Source organism: Abramis brama (genome assembly GCF_963993115.1).
Source record: "Abramis brama genome assembly, chromosome: 19".
NCBI lineage: Eukaryota > Metazoa > Chordata > Actinopteri > Cypriniformes > Leuciscidae > Abramis > Abramis brama.
The window spans coordinates 8,568,874-8,595,158 of NC_139981.1; the positions used below are offsets into that span (position 1 = coordinate 8,568,874).

Genomic DNA, 26,285 nt, shown 5'->3' on the forward strand with positions numbered 1-26,285 from the left:
CAACTATGGGCTACGCAAGCCTTCAGGGTGTAGACTACTACAATCTGCAGTTCATTCCAGCCTTTCGTTAAAAGGAGGCTATAGCAAAATGTTTGCTTTTGAACTTGTCTTCATTTAACTCATAATATATAGATAGTATGGACCAACATAAAAAGCCCTATATTTTTTTTTCAATTAGGCCTATTCATAATTACAGCGACGTTGCTGTGCCGTAGTAATCCAAAATATAGCCTAGTACAGTAAAAACGTGGATTTTTCTGTTGCTTTGATTGTTTTTTTGTTGCCACAAAAGCCACAAGAGCATTTCTATGAAACAAATATAAGAGTTTTTCAATTGAATAAACCCAAAATCCACATCCCTGCTGTACTAAATTTGAAATCTTTATAATGTTGGCGTCCACAGAGTTGAGAGTGGACCAAAGTTCTCTGTTCTTATAATTCTCTGACAAATATGCCTGCGATGAGTTTTATTTATTATCATTCATCCACCTTTAATAGGCCTAACTTACATAATTATATAGATGATAAATGAGATAATTTCGGTATAAAAATGTTTTATTCAGGCTACTGGGCTAATAGCCTTGTAGTAATAATAATAATAATAATAATAATAATTATTATTATTAATAATAATAATTATTAATTATTAATAATATTATTATTATTATTATTAATTATTAATAATAATTAATAATCTTCCGGCGGCATTATAATCATGCCGCCGGAAGATTATTATTATTATTATTATTATTATATTATATTGTATGTATTAAATGTCTTTTTATTTATATAATAATAATAATAATAATAATAATAATTATTATTATTATTATTACTATTTTGAAGCTATACTTTTATTAGAGCTATAGAATAAAGCACTTAATAAAAAACAAAAAAACAAAACAAAAGAGAACAGAAAACAGAAGCTTTGCATGATAACGCGGACATTAGCCTACTGACCAGCCTAAAGAACTGTACAAACTGTAGTCTATTACAGTCTTCGTTTTTAGTCTTTAACCAGTGCCTGTCCATTAAAATGGGGAATCGTTGACCCGTTTACGCAGTAACCTATTAACTTGGTCACTGCGTGTTTCCAGAACTGCACATCGATAAGATCTCATGTCAGGCCGAGCCGCCTGCACCTGTTCCCGAACCCTCACCCGCGGGCGGAGGACTGGCCTACAACACGGCATTATGAGGCTCATGCGACTGAGTGGGTAAATTATTGAAAATATTCCGTCTCAGCTCAGGGTTTGACAAGAGTTGCATGCGCAAACATTGGGAAGAAGCCTTCAAGCGGCATAGCTCACAAACTTCTGACTCGCTATTAATTTACAAGCCCATGTATATTTAGGGACTTGAGTGGCTGTTCAGCGAACGTTTCATGTTGTGTTTTTAAAGGTAATGATTAGGCTAAATGTTTGACTGGCTCGTTAACTCCAGTGCGCATTAGAAAATCATTACAGTTGGCAGAACAACATGTTGAGCGCCTAATTAGAAAGCAAAAACCCGTGAATGCGCACAGTCATGCTTTAAGATGGACCTCTTTGCGCTATCAAAGGAATAAAGGTCGTTTTGTTTATTGTTCAAATGTTAGGCCTATTATTAGCTGTTGTGCCAAGATCATTCAATAAATTGTTTAAGGCTTGTTGAACGTTGAAAAAAATGTTTTATGCACATCATAACTGACAAACAAGAAGCATATTTAGTAGGCCTACTATACATTATATGGCAAATAAAACAACTATATCTTCTAAATTGGTCTTTGTGAATATTGTTTCCCCCCCCATCAAAACACAACTTTAGCCTTTGCACATGGCTGCCTTTCCTGTGATTCCTATATGTCCTGTTATTAAGTCAGACAGACCACTTGTTTATTTGAGTCTTTAAATTACTTACATTAAATTACACTTAATTAAAACTTCCAGTACTTTCAAGTGCCCTTGGCATTTAGTGTTTTGATTGGATGAGTGGCAATGCAGCAGTTGTAAACATTTTGCCTGCATTCTCTAGCCATAAAAAATGAGTAATAATGACTTAAAGATATTCTCAATATCTGAAATTAAGGTGGTAGCATTCACATCTCTGTTCATAACAATTACTCAAGTGTTAATTAATGTGTCTGTTTATTATCCTTGAGAATTTTTTAATGGACCATCATTGGTTACAAAAACTCAGCATTTTATATGCTCAACCTTTCTGACAGAGCTGTGTCCACGGCATTGCATAAAATGAGCAGTGAATCATAATTTGCAGTAAATGTCACACAAATTATATTTTCATACTTCATATCTATATAATTCCCCCTGCACATCAAGAATATGGTATTTTGGCATTCTGAAAAACATTTTCGTGGATCTTTTCTGTGCCATGCACAGACCTAAAGGTGCAATGAAGTGACAGGGAAAGAGAGAGAGACTCCTCCATGTTTCCGTCTGCCACTCTTCTCTCTTGTTCCATAATTAAGTGCTCGAGGAATCTGTAATGAATGCTAATGGGGCAACCAGCCATCTGCACAAACACAGAATTAAAAACTACCATGCTGAGAGATAGAGAGATAGAGAGAGAGAGAGAGAGAGTGGTGGGAGGATGGAGACAGACTTAAACCTTTCACCAAAAGGAACCCTAAAGGCAGCAAGGCAGCTCTCACTTTCTCTATCCCATCCCCTGATTTCAAGTGAAGCAAGACACTCAGATTCACAGCACCTCAAAAAAAGAAAAAAAAAGAAAAAGAAAAGAACTGAAGAACTTAACCACTAGGACACACACACATGCAACTCTTATGCAAGCGAGAGATGTACCTGTTTGAAAATATTTTGGACACGTTAAACAGGCAAAATTACATTCATGGGGGTGGACTAAATTCTAAATATTTATTCTATATTACAAAACAATATTATTTGATTGTTTTTATCATTTTGTGCCTGATATATTATTTTAATATGTATTTAATATATTAATATATTACATAAATATAACATTTATGTATTTTTACGTAATTATATTTCAATGTTTATATTTTATGAATTATATATAAATATATTTTAATATATATATATAATCAATATATAATTTAAATATATGTAGCTATATTCTGTTACAATTTCCAAACTCTCACATTCATCACTGTCCTCTCATATTTGTCTAACCACAAATAACTAGCAGTTAGGCTACTGTTATTTTCTCAAATTTGAACACATTACTGATAACACATTACACACAACAACGCAATATAGTGTTTGGAGTTTCTGTTTGTGTGTCCTGTTGTCCGCTGCTGCCCTCTAGTGGTGGAAAATGTGTATTTGGGAACCGGTTTTCACATATAGGAGAAATGATGGTCAGGTCATATGTATTTTAATGAGTGCATGAAGAAAAAAAAGATTTTGTTTTAAGATAAATTATTCTATATGAATATTATAATATTGTTAAATTCCAGCAGCAGTTTGTACACCATGTCAAAAGGGGCAACATATCAAATATTAATATGGCTTGCTGCTTGCTTAATAACAACCTTAACATGACAAGGTGAAACCAGTGGACAATAGTGATTTTCGGACATCTTATTCAAGTATAGTATATTTATATTTCTATCTTTGTGGAGCATCAGAATATAAAGGAATGGTCATATAGCCTATGTGCTGACAAGACTATACACTACCTCTAATTGATTTCAATTCAACTCGAAGAGCATTTAACACATTGGCCTAATGTGTATTATTTAACAGTTTTGTATGAGATACCATTATTTGCTGAATTTTAACACAAACATCAGAGGATTTGTTTAAAGTGGACTTTATTGTGTAACCATTTGACAGTTAGAAACATTCATACTGGCAAGAATAAAAAAATGAATAAATATATAAATAATTAATAAATTAAACATAAATAATTATCTTGATGAATGCATATGAAGAGTTCAGAGTTCAGTTTTACTGAACTTAAATATACAAGCTTGATAAAAATGATCATTCTAGAAGAAAATTTCAGATTGCACTTAGAGGCTTTTGCATCTGAACTTTTTATATATAAATAATTCATAAATTAAACAAACATGCATCATTTTAAATTGTCACAAATCAAACAAATAGATAATTATAAATATCAACCCATTTGCGCATTTGATTTTTGATGTTGTTCTAGGATGTAGTTGAGGAAGACTCTAGGAGACACTGGTTTCTGCCATTGCTCTGGGTCTGCTGGTGTTGTAAGCAAGCCAGGAATCTTAACACTCTGTCAAATGGAGAAAGAAAAGACTCTGTTGAAGTTACAATCAAAATGCAACCAAAATTGCATATCTAATTCAGATGATGAAAACAGACTTTATTTTCTTCATTGTGATTCCTCATTCAAAAAACAAACAGAAAAAAAACTTTATTTACTAAATAAAATTAATGTACTGTATGTATAAATTAACTTCATAACATTTGTCAAACTAAACTTTTTATGTTGGCCCAACTTTAAAAAAAAACAAAAACAAAAAAACTTTACTGTGGGTTAAAGGAACACCATGTAACCGTTTTTGTTCAAAATTTGCAATATAGACCTTATGCGCCAGAGAAACGAAACGAGGGCGCCGCCATCTTTAGAATATTGTCTTTGAACTTCCGTTTTTGCGGTCGCTCTGTATATTTCTATGGCATTGCTGTCCAGGGGTAATTAGCTTTTGAAGTGGATTTAAAGCTGATGTCTCAACAAATGTCAGTAGACCGGGAAGATTTTAAAACGAGCTGTTCATTCATAAATAGGCAAGATCGCTGTGAAAATACAGACCGGAAGCGAGGGCAGCGCTGAAAAGGGGCGGGGCTACATAAGGTCTATACATTTACATTACAGATCTACATCATACAGGCAATTTCCCATTTAAAAACATGCAGAACAGAGGAGAGTCTGCTGGCAAAAAGAGACAGAGCTCGTAATAAAACAAGAATGAACATTGGCTTGGCTTTTCAGAGATAGAGAACTGAGTGATTTGAAATGTTGTAAAAGCGTCGTAGAGATGACGTTTCTATTACTCAACAGGTGAGTAGTGTATTTTATTGAACATATAAATTGCCATATGTAGCTCTCTAACAGAGTGCATTGTATGATCTGTTATGAAGGGTTATTTCATTATGGTTGTTGTAGAGCTGTGCTGGAATTTATTTTCAAGGAAGTACCTATTAATGTGTATAGCTACAGTAACGTCTTCAGCTAGTCAGCTTGAGTCGAGATCATTTTCATCTAAACTGGTTATATCTCTTAAGCCTAGTAGTGAATGTTTTATGAGCAGTAGGATAACCTCTCTCTCTCTCTCTCTCTCTCTCTCTCTCTCTCTCTCTCTCTTTTTGTTATGAGAAAGAAACATATTCATCCACAGTCACGCAGAGCCGAATCACAACCAAAACAATGTTATTCTGCAAAATAAATGTAGGTTTTTTTTACCACTAGAGGGCCAAAATAATTTGAAGACTGTTTTTGACATAGTATTGTTATTACTCACTAAATTAAGCAACAAATCTCACAGCATAACTATCACAGCTGCCCACAACATCCCAAAACATTACAGAAACTCTTCTAAATATCCAACATAACTGAATAGTAAACATATATTTACCTTTAATGAAAAAAAAAAAAAACCCAACTAAATTTACTCTCATATTTCATGCTGGGAACCGAAGACCCACTGCCCAATTAGTTATCTCAACCAAAATTATTCATGTAGTCCCAACACAGGTTAAGTAAACTTCACTTTTAAATATATTAGGTGGATTGAACACAATGTGTTGTGACAAAATGAGGCCATTTTTTTTTTTAATGTTGCACATTATTCATGTCAGTTAACTGGTGTAAATCATAATGGCTTTTCCTCCCTTAAGCATAATTTCCTGTAATATTATAGGCAAACAAATAATTTTATGTAATGTAAGGCAAACATACCAGTCTTTCGAGGAATTCGTTTGTTTCTTCTGAACGGGGAAAGTTGAACCTATCAAGGCCAGTTGAAATGCAGTTGAAAACTGTGCTTTTCTAAAAAATGGAAAGACGGTTTAAGCACAATTGAGTAATGAAAATCGAAATGAATAAATGACACGCATCACCAAACTGATTGTGGTTCAGCGTGATGTAAAATTAACATCTCTTACCATACAGTGGTCGAAGTGGACACATTTGCATGCAGTTTCCTGGATGAGATAAAGAATCCATTGTTATTGCTTTATTAAAGCAGACTTGTTGTCTAAAGTATTGTCTATCTAAAGCAAAATCTTTCTAAGTCTAGCAGCAGCAGGATGAGAAATAATAATGAGAAGACCTGCTGTGTCAAAACAAAATGTCTTATTTTGGTCACAAAAGGATTTGTTTATACAGATGGAACGATCATGCAAATGGAAAGGAAGTTTGAACAGTGCACAATTGTGATACCATCTCATGTTGTTCTGATAAGCATTAGTCTGTGGTTCAACAGCACGTATGAGATCCAGCGTATTAACGTCTATACGTTTCAAATTGAGCACCTTCTGGAGCCCAGCACTCACTCCAAAAGCTCTGAATCAAGTAATCAAAAACGGGTTGTGAGTACTTACCTTTACCTTATCGCAATTTTCTATGCAGTTCTGCAAATGAAATGAAGAATGTCAGATTATTTGAACATTTAGAAATGTGTGATTTTTAAACGTCTTCAAAAGAGTCAGGTTTGTAGCATGAACTGTTGTACTTACCAAAAGAGTTCCTTTACCGTCCGGCAGTCTTACAGCATTCTGATTCACCAAATTATTGAAGTCAATCTGGAACTCTGACACAGAACGAATTGACCTATGAACAGAATGAATCGACTTCTGAGCAGAAAGACCAATGGCCAGCAGAAGTACGAAGCATACTTTGGTATCCATATCTCTACGTTGAGTTGTCGTGAATACGTTTTAAATTGATCTGATTGATGTGTTTTGAGTGCTTCAGCTTTTAAACTCCTGAAAACAATGGAGTAAAAAATCCATAGAGGGAAATTCCTTGCTGGGCTTGCTTACTATTAGTATTCATGCCCACAACCCCAATGGCAAATTAGCAAATCTTCTGAATCTCTCTGTAAATTTATCAGCATCATTATGAGAATATCCATCAATGTACAATGTACATTGGAAAATGACTCTATGATGGGTGAAAGGTTATCTCTCATAAGGGAATTTTGAACTAATTTACTTTTAACCAGCTTTCCTCTTTATTTGCATGCGAACAACATATCATTTCAAAAGCTCCTATAAATTATGTTTAAAAAGATTTGACTATAGACTGCATACAAGCTCTACGCATTACAATTTTATGAATGTCTATAACATGTATTACATTATCGTGGTAGTTTAAAGCATCACAAAAATTTTGGTCTTCATATGGCCAGCATGAGCAACTCACTGAAAGCTAACAAATGATTCTGACATAGCTAAAAATAAGCACAAATTGATATGCAACAAAAATGTTTTTTTTTTTCTAGTTGTTTTGTAATTTATATATATATATATATATATATATATATATATATATATATATATATATATATATATATATATATATATATATATGTATATATATATATATATATATATATATATATATGTATATATATATATATATATATATATATATATATATGTATATATATATATATGTGTATGTGTGTGTGTGTGTATGTAAAAAATATATCATGAAATAAAATTATATCCACCCTCTCCCCAAAAAACATTTACTTAAAAAAATGTTTTTAAAAAACTGTTGTAAAAATAGTAATGGATTTTATAATGGTTGTTAACATAATGCAATAAACAGCTCTTAAACAATCAGCACGCACTTCCATTCTCAATCCAACAGGCCAGAAAATATTGCACCTCTTGCAACATTCTTAAACTTAAAACTCTCTAACAATCAAATTAAAATCAAAATGAGTCAAAAAACAAATAAACAAAATTACCTAGCAAGCCAACTAAGCAAGAAAGAGTCTTTTCCTGGTAATCCAGAGTTCTTGCGAGAGCACAAGTTGAAATTTGCTCAGTGAGTTACTCTGGTGTCCAATAATGATGCTCATTAAATATGCCCCTCGATCTGAGCTGCACCAATCACATCGGGTTATCTGCCAGAGGCGAGCTAAACAGATGACGACAGCGCTGTGACGTCGAAGTCATTAGTAAACATTGCAAGATGGCTATGGATGAATACCAGTTGTTTGAAACGGCTTTGGCCGCTACAATGAACGAGTTAGACTTGGCTTTTTATCTAAAACAGGAACAGAAGACACCGCTCGAATCGTTCCTTTCGTTTTTGGGAAGTGTGTAACATAACTGTTAGAAATATTGACAAATAACGACCTGCTATAATTGATATGAGAAAGAATTTAAAGGGATGGTTCGGAGTAAAATCAACCTAGGGTCCTTTGCACCATGACATCGAGCCAAACACCCCCCCAGAAGCCTTTTTTCCCTTGGTCGAACATTATTAAAGTTAGAGCTTATTTAGAGATATCAGCCGAATGGCTTAGTGCAGGCGCTATTGGCTCCAAATTTGTATCTCGTAAATTACCCCACTAATAATGCCCAGAATGGTACCAAACTTCTACAGCAGTACAAATAGGTTCTGTACTCATAAAACAAGGCATTGGAAAGTTTGTAAGTACGTCAGGAGTTTATTTAAATAACACTTGCCTGACGGCTCATGCTACCGCTAACCCGAACACCAACGTCACTTCACTGAGCGGCCGCAAGGTTACTGACAGGCACTCGGAAAAATGAGCATATTACCCCTGTATTAAGAGAACTACATTGTTTGCCGGTTTTCTATAGGATTAATTTTAAGATACTTTTATTTGTTTTTAAGGCCCTACATGGTAGTGCTCCACTACATCCTTATGCATCGCTTTCTGTCAGGACTTTTACACGCTTTTCTCAACTCAGTGAAGTGACGTCGGTGTCCGGGTTAGCTGTTGTTTATAATATAATATATGATTTGGACTATTTTTAGCCATTCTTCATATGTTTCTGCTGGCAGACTGTTGGAACATGTGAAGTTAAGAGCTCTCCAGATCCTGTAGAAGTGTTAAGACAAAGACTTCTGTTCAAACCAGCTGGGAGAGGGAAATACTAAAATAGGTTCCCAATAACCTTTTTTTCTGGATTACAATGAGAAGTGAGTGCAAGATTAGCTGCTTTCCTATCCAAAGAGGAGTCTTAATGCGGAAGGAGTATTTTCGTATTGAAAGCGACACCGAGCGAGAACTCATGGGGTTATGCTCCAGTAAGTCTACAGTTGCAGTGGCTCCCTATGCTGGGATTCAAAGCACTGATTCAGGAGACCAAGCTGACAGCACCATGCAAGCTTCAATTTGGGATGATCAAACCTCCACGGCCCAGGCTGATAAGAACAAGGCCGACCCTCGGGTGTGGAGCAGGGGCGCTAACCGTCCCGCCAAAGGCTACCTGGAGCTGCAGACATCCAGGGAGGAAGAGGAAGAGGAGGACAGCAATGAAGATGAAGTGGTGGAACTGCTGAATGTCTCTGACAGTGAAGGAAGCCTGAGGAGTCAGTTATGAGTATCAATATGCACTATATGACCAAAACAGATTCTGTAAAGATGGAGTCGCTGAAGAACGCGTATAGAGAAACGTCTCTTGCTCATCGGTTTTCAATTTGTGGATCCAAGATGTCAAATGTGGTTTGAAATGTAATTTCAGACACAACTTTAAAACTCCGCGTATTATTTACAGTATATTTCTTGTATCAATCAATCACGTTTCTGTTTCTGTCATGCCTTCCTTGTGAATATAATATAAATAATTAATAGTGAATTAAGTTGAATATTTCTTTTGTGATCTTATATTTGTTTAAACAAGCTAAATCAATTTCTCCTAAATCTTATATAAGAGCTATTTGAGGTTTAGTGACAGATGATGAGAAAAAGAAAGGTTCCACAAAGTCACAGAATGGGTTTTCTCTCTCTTTTCCCATAATTATTCACAGTCTCGTGGGAGATACGGCCAGGTTGTAATTACTCATACGAGTATGGTTTGTTAAACTATTGATTAATTCTGAAAATAGATAAAAATGGAAGAATGAATGAATCATGAGTCGGTTGGTTGCAGATAACAGGGTTTCCATCCCTGCAACAAGAGAATCTGATTAGATTTTTTTCTGTGAAAGCAGGGGAAACCCATTAAGAAACCCATTGCTGGCATTTGCGAACTTATACCTGCATATTCTAGGATTTCTGTCTCTCTCATGACATTTACATGCATTGGGGCAAATTGAGTTTACAACCCACAAAAAGTATAAGAAACAAAGTTAATTCAAAAATAATATTGTAAACTAGATTGTAGAGGTCCTTTCAAGTCACAATTCAAGATACTCTGAATGAGATAAGCAAATGTGTTAAAGGTATAGTTGTCTAGAACTCACTATTTTATTAAGACAAAATAAATTGAAACATGCTTTTGTGATGACAGATATATGTTGTTTGTGCTTCTTATAACCGGATACATGAATATATATGTCCTAGATTTGCTTAAATATGTCGTCTTTCTTTGTCGTCTTTCTTTTTTAAGTCATTTAAAAAGCAGATACGAGGTTTTACACTTTTGTGAAGGAGGATTTCAACACAATGGAAGTCAAATAAAAATGTCTCTTTATTATTATGTGCATAATACATTCTGCAGTATGGGGCCCTCAAGTGGTTGGAGGCCTCTGGGCACTTGATCTTTTAGTGTGTTGGATAATCTGTGCCTGGTTTACCAGAAAATAAGCAATAGTTTAGTAACGTAATCCATTACATTACACATTTTAGGTAATATAATTGTAACCCTACGGTGGTAGTTCTGCTCATAGGCAGGCTAAGAATCTATTGTAGGAGTTATCTAAATCTAGATTCGATGAGGAGGCTGGTTATGTACTAATCATATGGTCAAAGGACTCATAGATTCCACTCCAAAGGAAGCACAGGACAATAGAATAAAGTTTAAATGTAGTTCTTATTCAAATTATTTTTCTTATTTTCTTATTCAAAATTCAATATTTAGTTCAGTTCACACAGCATTAGTACCATTGATGTTAACAAATCAGCCACAACTTTGAGATCTCATGAAACAAAACAAAAGGAAAAATCTTTCAAAGAAAAAAAATTGTTACCCTTGAGTGCACTCAAAATATTTTAACTGTCCAACCACCCCTTTAATACTTAGCGTCCATATCAAACCACCCAATGGGACCGTTGCAGCGCTGTTAGTTGAGGCAGTGGACAAGGGAACCAGGCACCAGGGCGAACAGAGAGGAATCCAACTTCGGTGGAAAGAACACCAGGGATCCGGGACCAGAAGAAGCCTCAAAAAAAAAAAAACAGTCTACACAAAAATGTGCAGAAAATTAACTAATGTTCAACTAAATGTCATTTTTCCATCTTTTCATCATTTAAAAGTCCATATGCTCAATAATACAACTTAAAATTAAAATCAATAAAATGGAATTGGACAAACAAAAGTACAGTATAGCATAGTAACTCAAAATTGACATACTTGACTCAAAACAAAATTATTTCCTTTCAAAATGCATTTTTCATTGTACCAAAATATACAACAGATGTACAACTAAAATATACAACAAAATGTACCTGTGTGGTAACATCCACTGCTATTGTAGCCAGACTGTTTTTTTTTAATCCACTGTAATCCACTGTAACGTTGAAATGTAAACTTTTTAGTCATTTCACCATTTTAACTTCAAGCTAATCAACACAAAATGATAATTTTTACTCACCGAGATAACTTTGTTTTACAACAGGTGTCATCTAATTTTCAATGTAGTTCAACCTCGAGGATATATTTCGTTTTCTAAATAAGTTTCAATCCTAATATTTACTTCTGCTCTGGCTCCCGTTTTTCCAGGCTTTTTTCCAAGAAGTCCTCGCTGCAGCCTGTAGCACGATGACGTAGTTGGATGATCCAATACGTATTGGATAGGAGGTTCGGATCATTTTGCTGACTCTCTTGTTCGATCTCGTTCATCAAAATGAATGAATCTTTTTTCGAGTCATTTCGTTCATTTAAGGGGCTTTAAATGTTATACTTTTAACTGGCAAATTCCCCGAACACATCCACCTACGCAATCTTGATCATATTCTGAATTAAGAAATCATTATAATGCAGTCAAAAATAATTTACAGGGAACATAAATAATTACTTTACCTTCCAAGTCTTTCGTTCATTTGTCACGTTCATGAACATAATTTGCATGCGCTGGTCTTAGGTGAGATGACGTTCTAACCTGTGTAGTAGCCTACTGATAAATAGTAATAAGTAATTATTGATGAATAAGTAATTATTTACATAAATGTGATGCTTTCCTCTCTCTCTACATACATGCAAAATAGTTAATTTTACAACATTTTAAATCACATGATTTTAAACCTAAATGTGATGGATTTATTGCGTGTATACAGAACATTTTAAAATAAAGCATTTTATTTTATTCAGGTCATTTGCTGTTGAGTGAAAGCAAGAAATAATAACAGCTAAACTAAATCTTGTCAGAAAAAAAAAGTTCTTAATGATATTTTTCAACAGTGCTCTGTACATAAGGTCCCTTAAAATACGGAATCGTCCCGTATTTACAAGTAAGATGATGCGTCCCGTATCAAATCAATAAGGGACGGGATTTGTCCCGTATTTTTCATTAGGCCCACACATAGTTGAATACAAACATAAGGATTTTGCAGTATGGATAATACTAATAGAAAATATAAAAATATCAATTTCACAATTAGTAGAGAAGCTCATTGCATGATTGCATTTTAGCGTCTTTGTTTCTATAGCGACGGAGTTTTATATAAAAAAATAAAAATAAAAAAACCCCCTGAATTTAAGTTTAATATACAAACTGATCACAGCAGTCAGATCACGCAGTTGTCACTCAAGTGATCATTTATATTTAACTTAAATTCAGGTTTTTTTTTTTTTTTTTAAGGCAAGGCGAATGGCAGAAAACAGCAGAAGAAGAACGTTTCATTGTGCACTGCCACCTAGTGGCGAACTAGATATTGAACTTTACTTTTGAGTGTTTGCATTAAAGGTCATTTCAGGGACTTTATTGGGGCAAAATTAACAGGGTTACATAATCATATTACTTTAAGATTACTTTTAGATTACTTTTGACCTAATTAGTTTATCACATCAAATTGAATAGGATAATATTGTACCTTATTGATAAAAATACAAAGAGAAAGAAAATAAATTCCATTCTTTGTTATTAACAACATGAAGTGCAATAAACATTACATCAGGTTGGGGTTCGTTTAATGAAAAGTTAATAATTACATAAATCATAAAAATTTTAAATAAATAATTTTAACATACAAAAGCCTCCCAAAGACAGTAATACATGTTTATTCAATGTTGCAGTGTTGAGAAAACTCCTTAATGGGATAGTTTTACAAAAATTAACAAATCAGTTGACGGTAGCCATTGACCACCATAGTGGGGGACTATAGAAATGAATGGCTACCGTCAACTGTTTGGTTACCAGCATTCTTCAAAATATTAAAAATGTTGTGTTTAAGAGAAGAAAGAAACGCATACAGGTTTGAAACAACATGAGGGTGAGTAAATAATGACAACATTTTTGGGTGAACTATCCCTTTAAAAGTTAAATGATTTCTGTAAATCCAGTGGTTAAAATCCTTTGTGGCCCCTCATTTTTGTAATTGTAATTATAGTCATATAGTGGCTGAAATGTGTGTGTGTAATTTCACAAAACTATAAGATTTTCTAAATGTATGACGTTAAGCGATATGCATTTTTTAGAAAGGGAATTTTAAGACTTAATGGACATGAATGATTTACTGCCATTGTGTAAATAATATGTAATCATGTAATCAATTAAAGTGTAACTGTCTGATTACGAGTATTTCGAAACAATGTATTCTGTTTACTTAATTTTTGGAATCTGATTATGTAGGCCAATCCAGATTACATGTAATCAGTTACCCAGCACTGGTCACACTATATCTCAGTAACTGCACGTTTTAAGTCAAGAGCAGTTACACAAATTGTGGAATTAGAATAATAGGCCTATATGTAAACTACAGCTGCAATATCATCATATTTTTGCTATAGCTGTTAGGAAACACCCAATAAAACCACATTGTTCGGTCGGGCTCCCTCCAATTAAAAAAAAAAACCCTAAATGCCGAATTTTGTCACATATGACCTTTGTGTGTTTTAGCTAATCTGTTCTCATTACGTAGCTGCAGATTTTCACTCAATCTGAACGAGCTGGGAAAAGTCACAAACATATGCGCTACTGCCACCTGCGTGTCAAATCAAGCAGTTCGCCACCTGCACTCATTTACTCCTATCTCTGACTGTTACATTAAGCACTGATATGCAGTTCAACTAAATTAATGTGAATGTATCTCTTTTCTCAGTGTTTACTCTGGGAATCTCCTGCTGCGCACATTCTGCCCAGAAACCGTCCTTGATTCGAAATGGCACTTGCGTCGGTCTTAATGGTCGTTGTTGTCGTTGAAAGCTTGGGAAAACAGGAACGGCTCAATTTCCTGAGTAAAAGGCCTCATTGAAATGTTGCACAGAGCGTCGCATTAGCATAAAGTGCTCGATTTAAGTAGGGCCTCGCCTTGTGCTCCTTTCAGTCCATCTTTCAGTCAACGCGTTAGAAGTCATTGTGTTCACATACTAAACCTTTCACAAAGACACAATAGCGTGCGTGTACTTCAAACGCTAGTGATTAATGTTAATGACCATTAGATTGAGTGGACGCACATTTCGCTGCAAATAAAATGCAAAATCGACCGTTTTACCGTTTCCACGCTAAAATACTCAAATCTTATGTTCCTTTCTTAACTGTTTAGTGGCAAGAGAAGGTGTTTTCTCTACATGGAAGGTGAGAATCACGTAATTGGTTTGTCATTTTTGTCAATGAAGATTTGAAACTAACTGTACACTAAAAAAGTGGTAGGCTAATCTGCAATTATTAGCTAGCCTACATAAACGAGCTTCTACCTGATCTAACCTGGCTTTATTAGTGTAACACAATGGGTTTAATTTGATTATAATATTTGGTCTTGAGTAAAATCAGTGTAGCTACACTCTTAAAAATAAAGGTTCCAAAAGGTGGGGTTTTCGCAGTCAAAATGTTGGTTCCCCAAAGAACAATTTTTTTCTTAGTGTGAAGAACATTTTAATAATCTAAAGAAACCTTTTCCACTATAAAGAACCTTTTGTTCAATGGGTGTTAAAGGTGAACGATTGATGCTAATAAAGAACCTTTATTCTTAAGAGTAGGCATAGAACATTTTAGGATATTTTCCCCAGTTAGTCCACATTATTAGTGTAATTAGGCTCAGTAAAATCATATAAACATAATCAGTGTAACCAGTAAAAAAACGGCTTACACAGACACATGCTTTATTGTCTGTTCAGGATTTCACCTGTTTGTTTGTGCATGATTATTAACCAATTTTATCCCTTGATCCAAGGGTTTAAATCTGTGTTGTGAGGATGAAGGGAGCTGCTGTAAGCTAAGGGGTGTTAGATAAGAGGATGATGCATCCCTGAAACAGTGAGACACTGTGCTAATACTAGCAGTGGGGGGCACACGGAGGCCCTGAAGGTGGTTTGTGGGGGTGAGAGATGACTAATTGGAACGGTGAGCTCTCCTCCCCTTTTCCTGCTGCTTCTGTCCTGTGGCTTTTCCCAGGGTCCCCCTCCCTGTTGGACATCTTTTCCTACTGTGAGATTACATCAGATCACATCACAGAAAGTCTGTCTGTCTGTACATAAACGAACACTTGCACTCACATCCACACAATCAGTCAAACTGACGAGGAAGAGAGATGGGTTCTTGCTCTTGCTCCTCAAAGCTCTCTTTCTTTTCTACTCTCTCCGTCTTTATCTTTATGTTCTGCATGACATAGGTGGCTGCCAGAAGTACCTGTTTGAAGAGGATTTAGGATTAAGGAAAGGAGGTCTCCATGACAGTGCTCTCATAATAGGCTTTATTCTTCTATAAAGGTATAATCATGTGAAATGGAACCCATGGGCCAATGATGAGTGTTGCAGCACAGAAATCTTCCTGTAAACTCTCATAAATATATCATCAAAGCATTTTTCTTTACCGCAAGGTGAACATTTTATTGTTCAGAAATGTATGCATTGTTTAATTAAGAGTTTAATTTGAGAGTTTTGTTTTTAATTCAACATTTTAAATACACTCTACCACTGTAAAAATAAACATTTCATGTATTTTCATCACAAAAATGTTTCTTTTGTCAAATCAACTTAGATAATTTTATGTGATTCAGAGAACATAATATTTTGAGTTTATGTTGATTAAGCCAATCTCCTTCATTGTATTAACTAATTTTTTTATTTCAAAGAACTCAAAATGTTAAGGCAACCATTATCTACTTTTTTTAAGTTAAACTATACTTTTTTTTACAGTAAAGGTTCTATCCAACCTTAAAGGGTTCTGTCAGATGCTTCATATATCTCATCATGGGATTGTTTTGTGGATTTAGTTTTAAATAATTCATTTTGTTGAGTCAAGAACAATAGGGTTAACCTTTTTCTACACTCTTAGAAAAAAAAAACATTCTAGAACCTTAAAAGTATTCACTTCATTTTCACTTCACCTTTTAGGGGTTCCCATTTGGATTACATTTTAATCAGTTAATTTTGTTTTAATGAAAAAAAGTTTTGATGAGGTTATTAATTAAACAGCTTGTAAATGTTTATCACTGGAAAAAAATTAAATAACATGTTAAACATTAAAGTATTATGCAATCATTTAGCTCTCTGGTGCTGTTAGTTAATTTTTGACTGAAAATTTTAAAGTTTTTTTTAGAATTGTTATTTTTTATTAATTTTTTTAAATATTTTTTTTTACTTCATTGGAGGTTTTGGCACTTGCTGTGTGAAAGAAAACAATTATGGACATGATTAAAAAAGGTCAAATGGTCCTGACAAAAAATAGTCACATATGTATTGTTCGTGGTCAAAATTGGCCGCATTGGAAAATATGTATTTCATATAAAAATGGAAAAAGGTATTTTTGTACATTTTTCATAACAATAACACTTCAGCAATAATCTGCCAAGTGTCATCTTAAAAAAAGAGACCAAACTTAAGTCTGTTCCCCAAAGCATTCAAGATTTATGACAATTTAAGTTGGAAATTTAATGAAAAAGTTTGCTCAAAAAAGTTAATAAATGGATAATAACTACTGCATAAAAATAATTTAGTACCATAAAATCCCTTAAAAATACAAAATGTTAAATAAAAAACATTATCGAATTAAAATATAGTATTCATTTCATTGATATAATACATTTGTTTTCGTAATTTTTTGTAAATTTTGCATGAAGCATTCCTTAAAATTGAGTCAATAAACCCCACTGAACCTTTTTGTCTAAGACTTGCATCATGAAATACAAATTTCCATTCACCTACAGGGTGAAACAGACAGAAAGGTCATATCATATAAGTTTCAATCACTTGACTTTCCTTATCTCTGATCATTTGATTCAGTGTTATTTTAATGATGAAACATTATTCATTGAACAGATTTCTTTAGGCTTTCTGTATTCTTGCCTTTAGGGCTTAACTGGATTAAGAGAGTGGAACAGAAACATTGTGACGAGTTTGTTAACTAGTAATCAGTGTGTTCTTAGAGCAGGATTACTAATCCATCCTTATCAAGACTATTAGGCCAGCCACTGCACAAAGCCGCCATGCTAACGTGCTTTAGCATGTCTTAGTCTGCTGCAGAGCAGAGACAACAAGAAGACACAATCATGTCTAAAAACCTCTGTCTACAATGGAGAGACACACTACCTGGCTCCAACAGCTGCCCTTGGAACTCAGATAAGCTCTTTTTTGTCTTCTCATCCAACTTTGTCACATCAGCAAAGTTCAACAGTTCCAAATGAGTTCATCATTTAACCCGTGGAGTTCTCCTTATAGCATCATAGAGGTTTTTTTTATTTAAAAATCTTTTAGAGCTTATTTTGTGTTACAAATGCTTATTTGCTCAGTTTTTATTGTGATTGTGAAGGTCATTTTATTGTCTTGAATCATGTATAATTGGAAATGTGTTGCAAACTCAACTTCGGTTATCCTCCTGATAAAAAGATATCTATGCTTTTAATTAAATTAGCTATACACATGAATTTGGATTTACTATCTTTACATTATATCTCTATCATGTTCTCATTCATTTGATCAATAATATTTTGGATTATTACTGCTGAGCTATTAGGTATTTTGTATGTGTTGGTATGCAAGTATCAATATAAATTACATGTAAAATAATCCATTCAATTTACCAAATTAAACTGAATGTTATGCATAGCCTTCTACAGTTAGTTACTCCGTTTGATTATATTGTGACTGATCACATTATACTGGATATTGCATGACATATACATAATATACAGGTTTTGTTTTTTGTTTTTTGTGATGGACACTAAATGTTTACATTTGTTGGTTTAACTTAATAAACCTAAGTTGTTGCCTTAATGCTGAGTTCATTGAATTTTTTTTTTTTAATTAATACAATGAAGGAGATTGGTTCAATAAATAGAAACTCCAAATATTATGCTATCTGAAACACATTATTTATCTAAGTTGATTTGACAAAAGATTAAAAAGTTGTGATGACAATTTTTTTTACAGTGAAGAGATGCATCGAAGAACATGAATTCATTTTTAAAAATATATTTCCTTTATTTCTTCCATATACAAACGTTTTAACGAAAACAAAGATGCCCTTATAAGAGCAATGGCGTGTAATAGAAACACCTTAAATATATATCTATTAATTAAATATTTGTACAAATATAGAGTACTGTGTCATCTAGAGAAAATCGAATATGTACAAAAACATCCTGTATAAAAGTAACAGCGAGGGAGATTTTCTCAGTCTTGAAGCGAATCGTCGATGTCGATGTCTACATCAGACTCTTCTGTGAAATCTCTCTCCTCATCCTCTCTTCCCTGTGACCCGGGGCTCTTTGGCGGCACGGCGAGTCCTAGTTTGGCTAGTTTGGCTTGTTGTTGCTCAAGACTCTGTTTTCTCCACTTGATGCGTCTGTTCTGGAACCAAACTTTAACCTGGAGTTACGAGAAGAAAGAATGTTTAATGTCTGATCTAGATGTTTAATATGCAAAACCGGAGCCCATTTCATACACTGTAAAAAAGTATATGATCAATAAGTGATGACAAAATATGTTTTTACATTGCTTTAACTCATTAAAATAAGTTAGCTATACAAGATTTAACTCATTTTTTAAAACTCAGTTTAATGTGATTTTTTAAGTTGAAATGACTTAAGTTGATTGCGTTAAATTTAAGTAGCCTACAGCAACAAAAAAACACATGTTTTTACAGTGTAACTGGTGTGTATTTACCTGTGCTTCAGTGAGGTGGAGAGCAGATGCCAGGAGAAAGCGCTCTGATCCCACCATGTACTGCTGCCGTGCGAACTCTTTCTCCAGTCTGGACAGCTGCTCATTGGTAAAACTTGTGCGCATGCGCTTTGATTTTCCTGCTTTGTGTTTATAGTGAGAGTGGACTGCTGCTTTGGCCAGTACAGCATCTGTGCGTGGAAAAAAGTTACATTGGTTAACTTAGGGCATTACAACATTGTTCCTTTATCTTTGTAAAAATGATTCCTAACAGTAGGCTATATCTGTCAAACACACATACCTTGTGAGTACATAGCTCCACGACATGTTGTCTGGTAGCTGTAAGGCGGGTAGCAGAAGACGGGATACCCACTCTGCGTGTGCATAATGCTCTGGTTGTACGCAAAGTGCGGTATTTGCGAGTACATGTGTGCTGCTAATGGGACGGCAGAGCTCGAGACTGGCGCTTGATTGGCTATGTTCCGATACACACTTGTCCTGTCTCTCTCCAGATGATCAGGTCTCGCGAGCAGAGCGTCGATTGTGAAGGATTTCCCTGCGCTCTGTTTCGATGAAGTGGCATAGTCCGGATTGAAAGCCGCGTGAGGGCGCATTGATTGTCCAAAGTTTTCATAAGCTCTTCCAGGCGCCTGCATGGCTTCTGTTTAGGTAGGTAAGAAGTCCAAAAACCTGCTTAAAAGTTATCCGCCGAAGAGATGTTCTCGAGCTTGTGAAGAACGGAGTGGAATGAAGCTTGGATAGCCGGTGGCTCTTTTATACCTGCTCGGGGGCGCGAGGTGTGAACGACCCCCAGCGCGCTTTTGTCTTTTTAAGTGGCAGATGAGTCAAACGAGCGGCTCTACAAGGGATCCAATTAACTGATGGAGTTGTAACAAGCTGAGATTGTCAAATATCCTAATGGCCCTCTGCACTACATGCCCCCGGAGGTAGCCCAGAAACACAGAGAGGGGGTCAAGAGCCGAGAGCCAGGAGGTCCAGATTTACTACAAATTCCTACATGGCTGTGCGCCACAGAAACGTCCTATGTGAGAGTGCATTGATGTTACCCAAATCATCTTATTTCATGTATTCAAAGGGTACCGCCGAATGCGACACACAGCGGAACAAATACTCTCACATTCAGAAGTCAAAGAAAAGGAAAAAAAGAAAAGGAAAAAAAAACTACTAATCACATTACGCTCAGCCCGTTCATCTCTATGAAAGCCCGTTGCCAGTCTTTAAGACTCCAGATTGTCACCCAAATATTTGATTCGTGGTTAGTGAACTAATTCATAATTTAGCCAATATTAAATTAAAACCTTAAGTTTAATTGCCTAAAAGTGGGGCTGTCATGAGTTCAGTGAACTTATTAACCGCTTTGAAGTTGATGAAGAAAACCAGACTAGTTGAAACTCATCCAATCAGATAGAACTGGCAGAAATGATTGTGATAAGTTAATTGGATTGAAACTAAGATGTTGTTATGGCATAATGATGAAAAGATGTTTTACAGTGCAGACCACGGTAGCATCACACCTACGTGTTGTGGATAATGTTATAGAATTCACTTCCAGTTTCAGTCTCGAGGTGTCAAATGAAAGTAGGTATAATAGTGAAATCTCTTCCACTGTGGTTCATGTAAACACATTGATCAGTTCTCCTCCCTCAATCAGGCGCTGGCGTGTATTGCACCTTGTGCCAATTGTGCTTTTGTCCGTTTTGGTGTTGCCCGAAAACTGGAGAGGAGATTTGCCGCACCTGGGCTTCAGTTTTCTCACTCTGAGTGCGAAACACGCTGGTTTTACTTAATGTCGGTCGAGTAACTCAGATGAGCAGATAATCTATTCTACATTTCCGCTACAGAAGTCCACTTAATAAGATAGTGATGATACGCTTCTCTTAAAGGAATAGTTCACTTTAAAATGAAAATTCTGTCATCATATACTCACCCTCATGTTGTTTCAAACCTGTATGAATTTCTTTCTTCTGCTGAACAGAAAGGAAGATATTTAGAAGAATGTCAGTAACCAGGCAGTTTCTGGGTCCCATTGACTTCCATAGTAGGAAACAAATATACTATGGAAGTCAATGGGACCCAGAAACTGCCTGGTTACTGACATTCTTCTAAATATCTTCCTTTCTGTTCAGCAGAAGAAAGAAATTCATACAGGTTTGAAACAACATGAGGGTGAGTATATGATGACAGAATTTTCATTTTAAAGTGAACTATCCCTTTAACGTTTTAACTCCTTCAACCACTTTTACTTTTTGATATCGGACAAAGAATAATTAGGACGGAACTGCATGTTGACAGCCTGTCACACAGAGCAGAAACTCGAATAACAGCATGACACAAACATACAGCATTGCATTTCTAATGCAGACATGCAACTTTTATATCAAAATATAAGGACACTGTAAAAAATAATAATAAAAAAAACTCAATTTGTAACCAAGAGCAGGTGCTTGCAGTGAAAGGCTATTTATAACGTTTCCCATCATTATTATCTTTATTAATTGTTAATATTTTAGCTTTTTTTTCTATTTCCAACAATTATTTTCAAAAAACAATATAGGCCTACATATGATCAAATAATAAAAAAAAATAAAATAATAAAAAATCAGTAGGCTAGCATTGGCTATTCGCAGGTTATATTAACAATGCTTCAATGATTTTGCATTAATAGATTAATAGATAGGCTATAGAACAGATTCGAATCTGAATGTTGCTGCTGTTCAGAACAATTGTCCATTAAAAATAAGATGAAAATGTAATTTAACATTTCAAAAAAATAATCATGATCACTTATGGTTGCATTTGTGGAAATAATGCCTGCAACAGAATTCATGTCTGAACAAAGACTGATGTTGAGGACCAGTGTATGGGAGGAAATCACTTATGTAAAGAGGGAGTCCCATTACTGGCTCTCAATTAGGACATGAAACGCCACAGATGAAAAGCAGCGGCTTCACTAAAGGAAGTGATTTGCTTTCTAACGCTGCTTTAGAACAAAGACGCGCTCTTTCAAGGGAGGATTATAGTCAGCTCTGCAAACTCTACGTGCTCATTGCTGAAAGACAAGTCCAGTGAAGAGGACTTGCTAAAGCACAGTTAAACAGTTCTTCCTTTGACCCGCGCGTTTTCTAATTACAGCAGCGCACCTGACACCAACGCGTCTAATGGACAGCGCAAACAGCGCGCTCAGCGTCTGACCACCAAGACGAAGTTTCCCTTGTTTGTTAACATGTTTCTCTGAACAGGCTTGAAAGAAGGGAATCACGCCGTGCGAGGCGGTGTTTACATATGACAGTTTAGTCCTCGCGTCTGAATCCTCAGCAAGCACATCTGGGCAGCAGCGTTCGCGCGCCTGCGCATTATGTAGGCCTACAATTACGGGGTTTTCTCTTTATTATCATCAACTACTTTACTTTTTTTGGGTCTCCGTTTTAAGTTTTAGCAAAAGTCTTGCCTGTGACCTCAAATGTCTTTAGATAGAGTGTCATTCAAAGTAATAGGGCCTAGGTTCACTCTTAAAAATAAAGGTTCATTTTTGGCATCGATTGTGAAGAACCATTAACAATACACAAACCAAAACTCATCCTTGATTTTGGTTGATGTCTGAGCATAGCGACACATTCCGTCCTATATGTTTTTATTATAAATGATGCATTATAAACAAGAAAGGAACCTTGCTCACAGTTGATACAGTCATGTGTGCATTGTCGCCTATTTTAACCCTAATCAGAGTAAACATTAAAAACAAGGTTCAAACACTCTTAAAAATAAAGGCTCCAAAATGGGGTTTTCACAACAAATTCAAGTATTCAAACATATTATTTAACATTGCTGAATAAACCCAAATACTTTAGGTTCCACCAGCAAAAATAATTGTAACAGTTAGATCTAGAAATAGCTCATTAAGGTAACAATTGCAGGTTGCAAGTTTTTGTTTTTAACAGAGATGAATCTTTGTTTGCCTAAAGTGGAACTGAACTTACTTTCTTGATACTGTAATTTTAGATCACATATTGCGTTTCCTCTTTTATTAGACACTTTTCAAGAAATGTACTTTATACAACGTGCAATTACAACTGAGAGTGACAACCATTCCACTGCACTAAATGGAAAATGTTCAATTTTTTTCTTTTAAATGTTCTTCACACTAAGAAAAAAATATGGTTCTTTTAAGAACTTCTTTGGGGAACCAAAAAGGGTTCTTCTATTGCGTCGCTGTGAAAACCCACTTTTGGGGTCCTTGTTTTTAATGTTTACTCTTAGGGTTAAGGTGACTGTATCAACTGTGAGCAAGGTTTCCTTTTTAATTGTGAGGGACATGATTTTATAATGCATCATTTAAAAAAAAAAAAAATAGCCATATAAGGACAGAATGTGTTGCTATATGCCTAGACATCAACCAAAATCAAGGATGAGTTTTGGTTTGTGTATTGGAGCCAGACAGAGAATACACTGATGGGCTTTTTTTTGTGTTGGAGCTCCTTTTCATAGTCATAGTGAAGTACAGTGGCTGCCCCTCCTTCAACAACATCCTTTTCTGTAAAACTGAAACTCCACGCACCACCCAAAGCTGTCATATCAAACCTTCAATCAAAATCATTATCTGACATAAAAACACTAATGTGCAGAATAAGACCATTTTCTTTGAATTTAAGTTCTGTTTCACTATTTGGATTGATCTAATATGTGAACGATTCCGGCAAAAAGTAACGTCTATGCATGCCGGCTAAGATGAAACATCCTATTTTAGAGGACTAAGCTTTTCATTTCTTCCTTTCGACTTTTGAAATGTCACCAGGTTGTGCATCTGACTGCATTATGAGTTCAACCTGTTACCATTATGTTTCTGTCTTATTACTAAAAAGGCTTATAGGTTTTGATATAATGCTTAGTGTTTTATTTAGCTTTGTAACAGAGGCAAGTGATATTAAGATTATTACCTCAGACGTGAAAACTGAGCAATTATCTCACCTGATTATCTCACCTCAGTCAATAGGCTTCAAGATAACTTCTCTACACAGGAGTTGCATAATGCTGCAGAATGGACCATCCAGTTTCTTTTCTTTTACTCTGGTAGGAACCATCAGGGAGAAACAAGGCAAATTGGACAATCTATCTGCCATTTCGAGCAGTTTGACTGGACGACCAGGTAACCTCCGTCTAGCTTCAATACACATTTCACCCCTATCATGATGTATGTGCTTCATTTAAATTGATTTTATTCAGTCAAATGATTTCATGTTTTTAAATTCAAGTATTCAATCATATTGTCTAACATCATTGAATCAACTGAATCAATACATTTTAGCAGTTAGATCTAGAAATAACTCCTTCAGGTAATGATTGCATTCCCTTTGCTCCTTTGACTGTACCATAAATCCTCTTTTAATTAGACACTTTCCGATGATTTATAGGCCTGACTTAAGACGACACATATTCCTATCTGAGAGTGACACCAAAGTCATGATGGTTTATTGTCATTTCTCTACACCGTCTTATAGATGATATAGCGTCAACAAGCTTGAGACCACATTTTATATTTCCCAGTGTAAAAACTGCAGAAAGGTTAGCATGACATGGGGCAGCGGGTACATGTCTTGTCCCTGGAGAGAGTGATAGTGTGTGTGTGTGTATTCAGGCTGTCTGGCACTGTTTGACCCCACCTTGACTTGATGGTCCAGCATTTTCATCGGGATCAATTGTCATTTCAGAAGCTTGATTTCTCTCTCTAGATCTGCAGGGTTTAAAAACACTGGGCCGTTGTCCCAATCGTTCTGGCCATGCAACTAATGTCCCATTATCCTTCCAGCTCTTTGTCTCATTCTCGTCTGCTCATCAGGAGCAACAATAGAACACGGATGGAACTGAGGACTAATGAGATTGCTTGATTGCTTTTTTTGGGAACAGTGATTACTTAGAAACCAAAATCAGATCCTTGGTCGAAAGACTTGATATAGCCTACATATAGAGAAAAGATACATTTCTTTATTTCCCCCATATTTTTATTGTCTTTTTATTTGTTTATTGGTCTGAGGAATATTTATAATGTATATATCAAATATGTCAGTAGAACTAGACTTAATTGTGCAGCTTTAATGTATTGACTCATATAATAATATACAGTAGTGGCCAAAAGTGATGTCCGGAGGGGGAATTGGTTTTTAATGACCCTACAAGATTAAACCATCAAAATATATAAATATTTTAAATATGAGGGAAGAACAAAACAATAAACTTAAGGTATTTATCTGACAAACTACAGCTACAGGTTATATTTTATTATGCAGGAAAAAAAAAGCTCACAGAAAAAAAGCATTCACTGACTACAACATAATCAGTTATTAATATTTCATTGCTTCTCTCTTGTTTTTGCATGTGTTCATAATTTCTTTGTGTGACATCCTGGCCAAAAAACTACTGACTCCAAGCACAACTACGCAACAACATTTTTAACAAATTTAAATATAGGGTGAAGATGTCAATTTACATTGGTCAGACATCACTTTTGGCCATACTGTATAATTGATTACATTTAAATATATTTAATTTAGCAGAATTATTACATGAGACCATGATTGATTGTGTACAGAGAGACATTCTCATCCTCCATTCAATCAACCATACAAAATAATTACACTTATAGCACCACAGTATATAATAAATGCCAGTGTTTCATTTAATAACCAAAATAACCTGTACTCAGACAAAAACTGTTTATACTAAATGTGATTTTTTTCTTATTTGATCTGTTATTTCATATTTTCTGATATTGTAATCTAATTGATTATATATATATATATATATATATATATATATATACATGAAAAATGAGTCTGATCTGATAAT

At 35.0% G+C, this 26,285-nt stretch overlaps 1 protein-coding gene across 1 annotated transcript; it reads right to left on the minus strand.

The window, feature by feature from the left end:
* Nucleotides 1–18,851: 18,851 nt before the first annotated feature.
* Nucleotides 18,852–20,080, minus strand: noto (notochord homeobox; the record flags this gene model as incomplete). Its single annotated transcript, XM_084092423.1, has 3 exons — nucleotides 18,852–19,130; nucleotides 19,428–19,615; nucleotides 19,726–20,080. 3 exons carry the CDS (start codon nucleotides 20,078–20,080, stop codon nucleotides 18,936–18,938), a joined length of 738 nt encoding a protein of 245 aa, XP_083948549.1. The 3' UTR covers nucleotides 18,852–18,935.
* Between the last annotated feature and the right edge of the window lie 6,205 nt (nucleotides 20,081–26,285).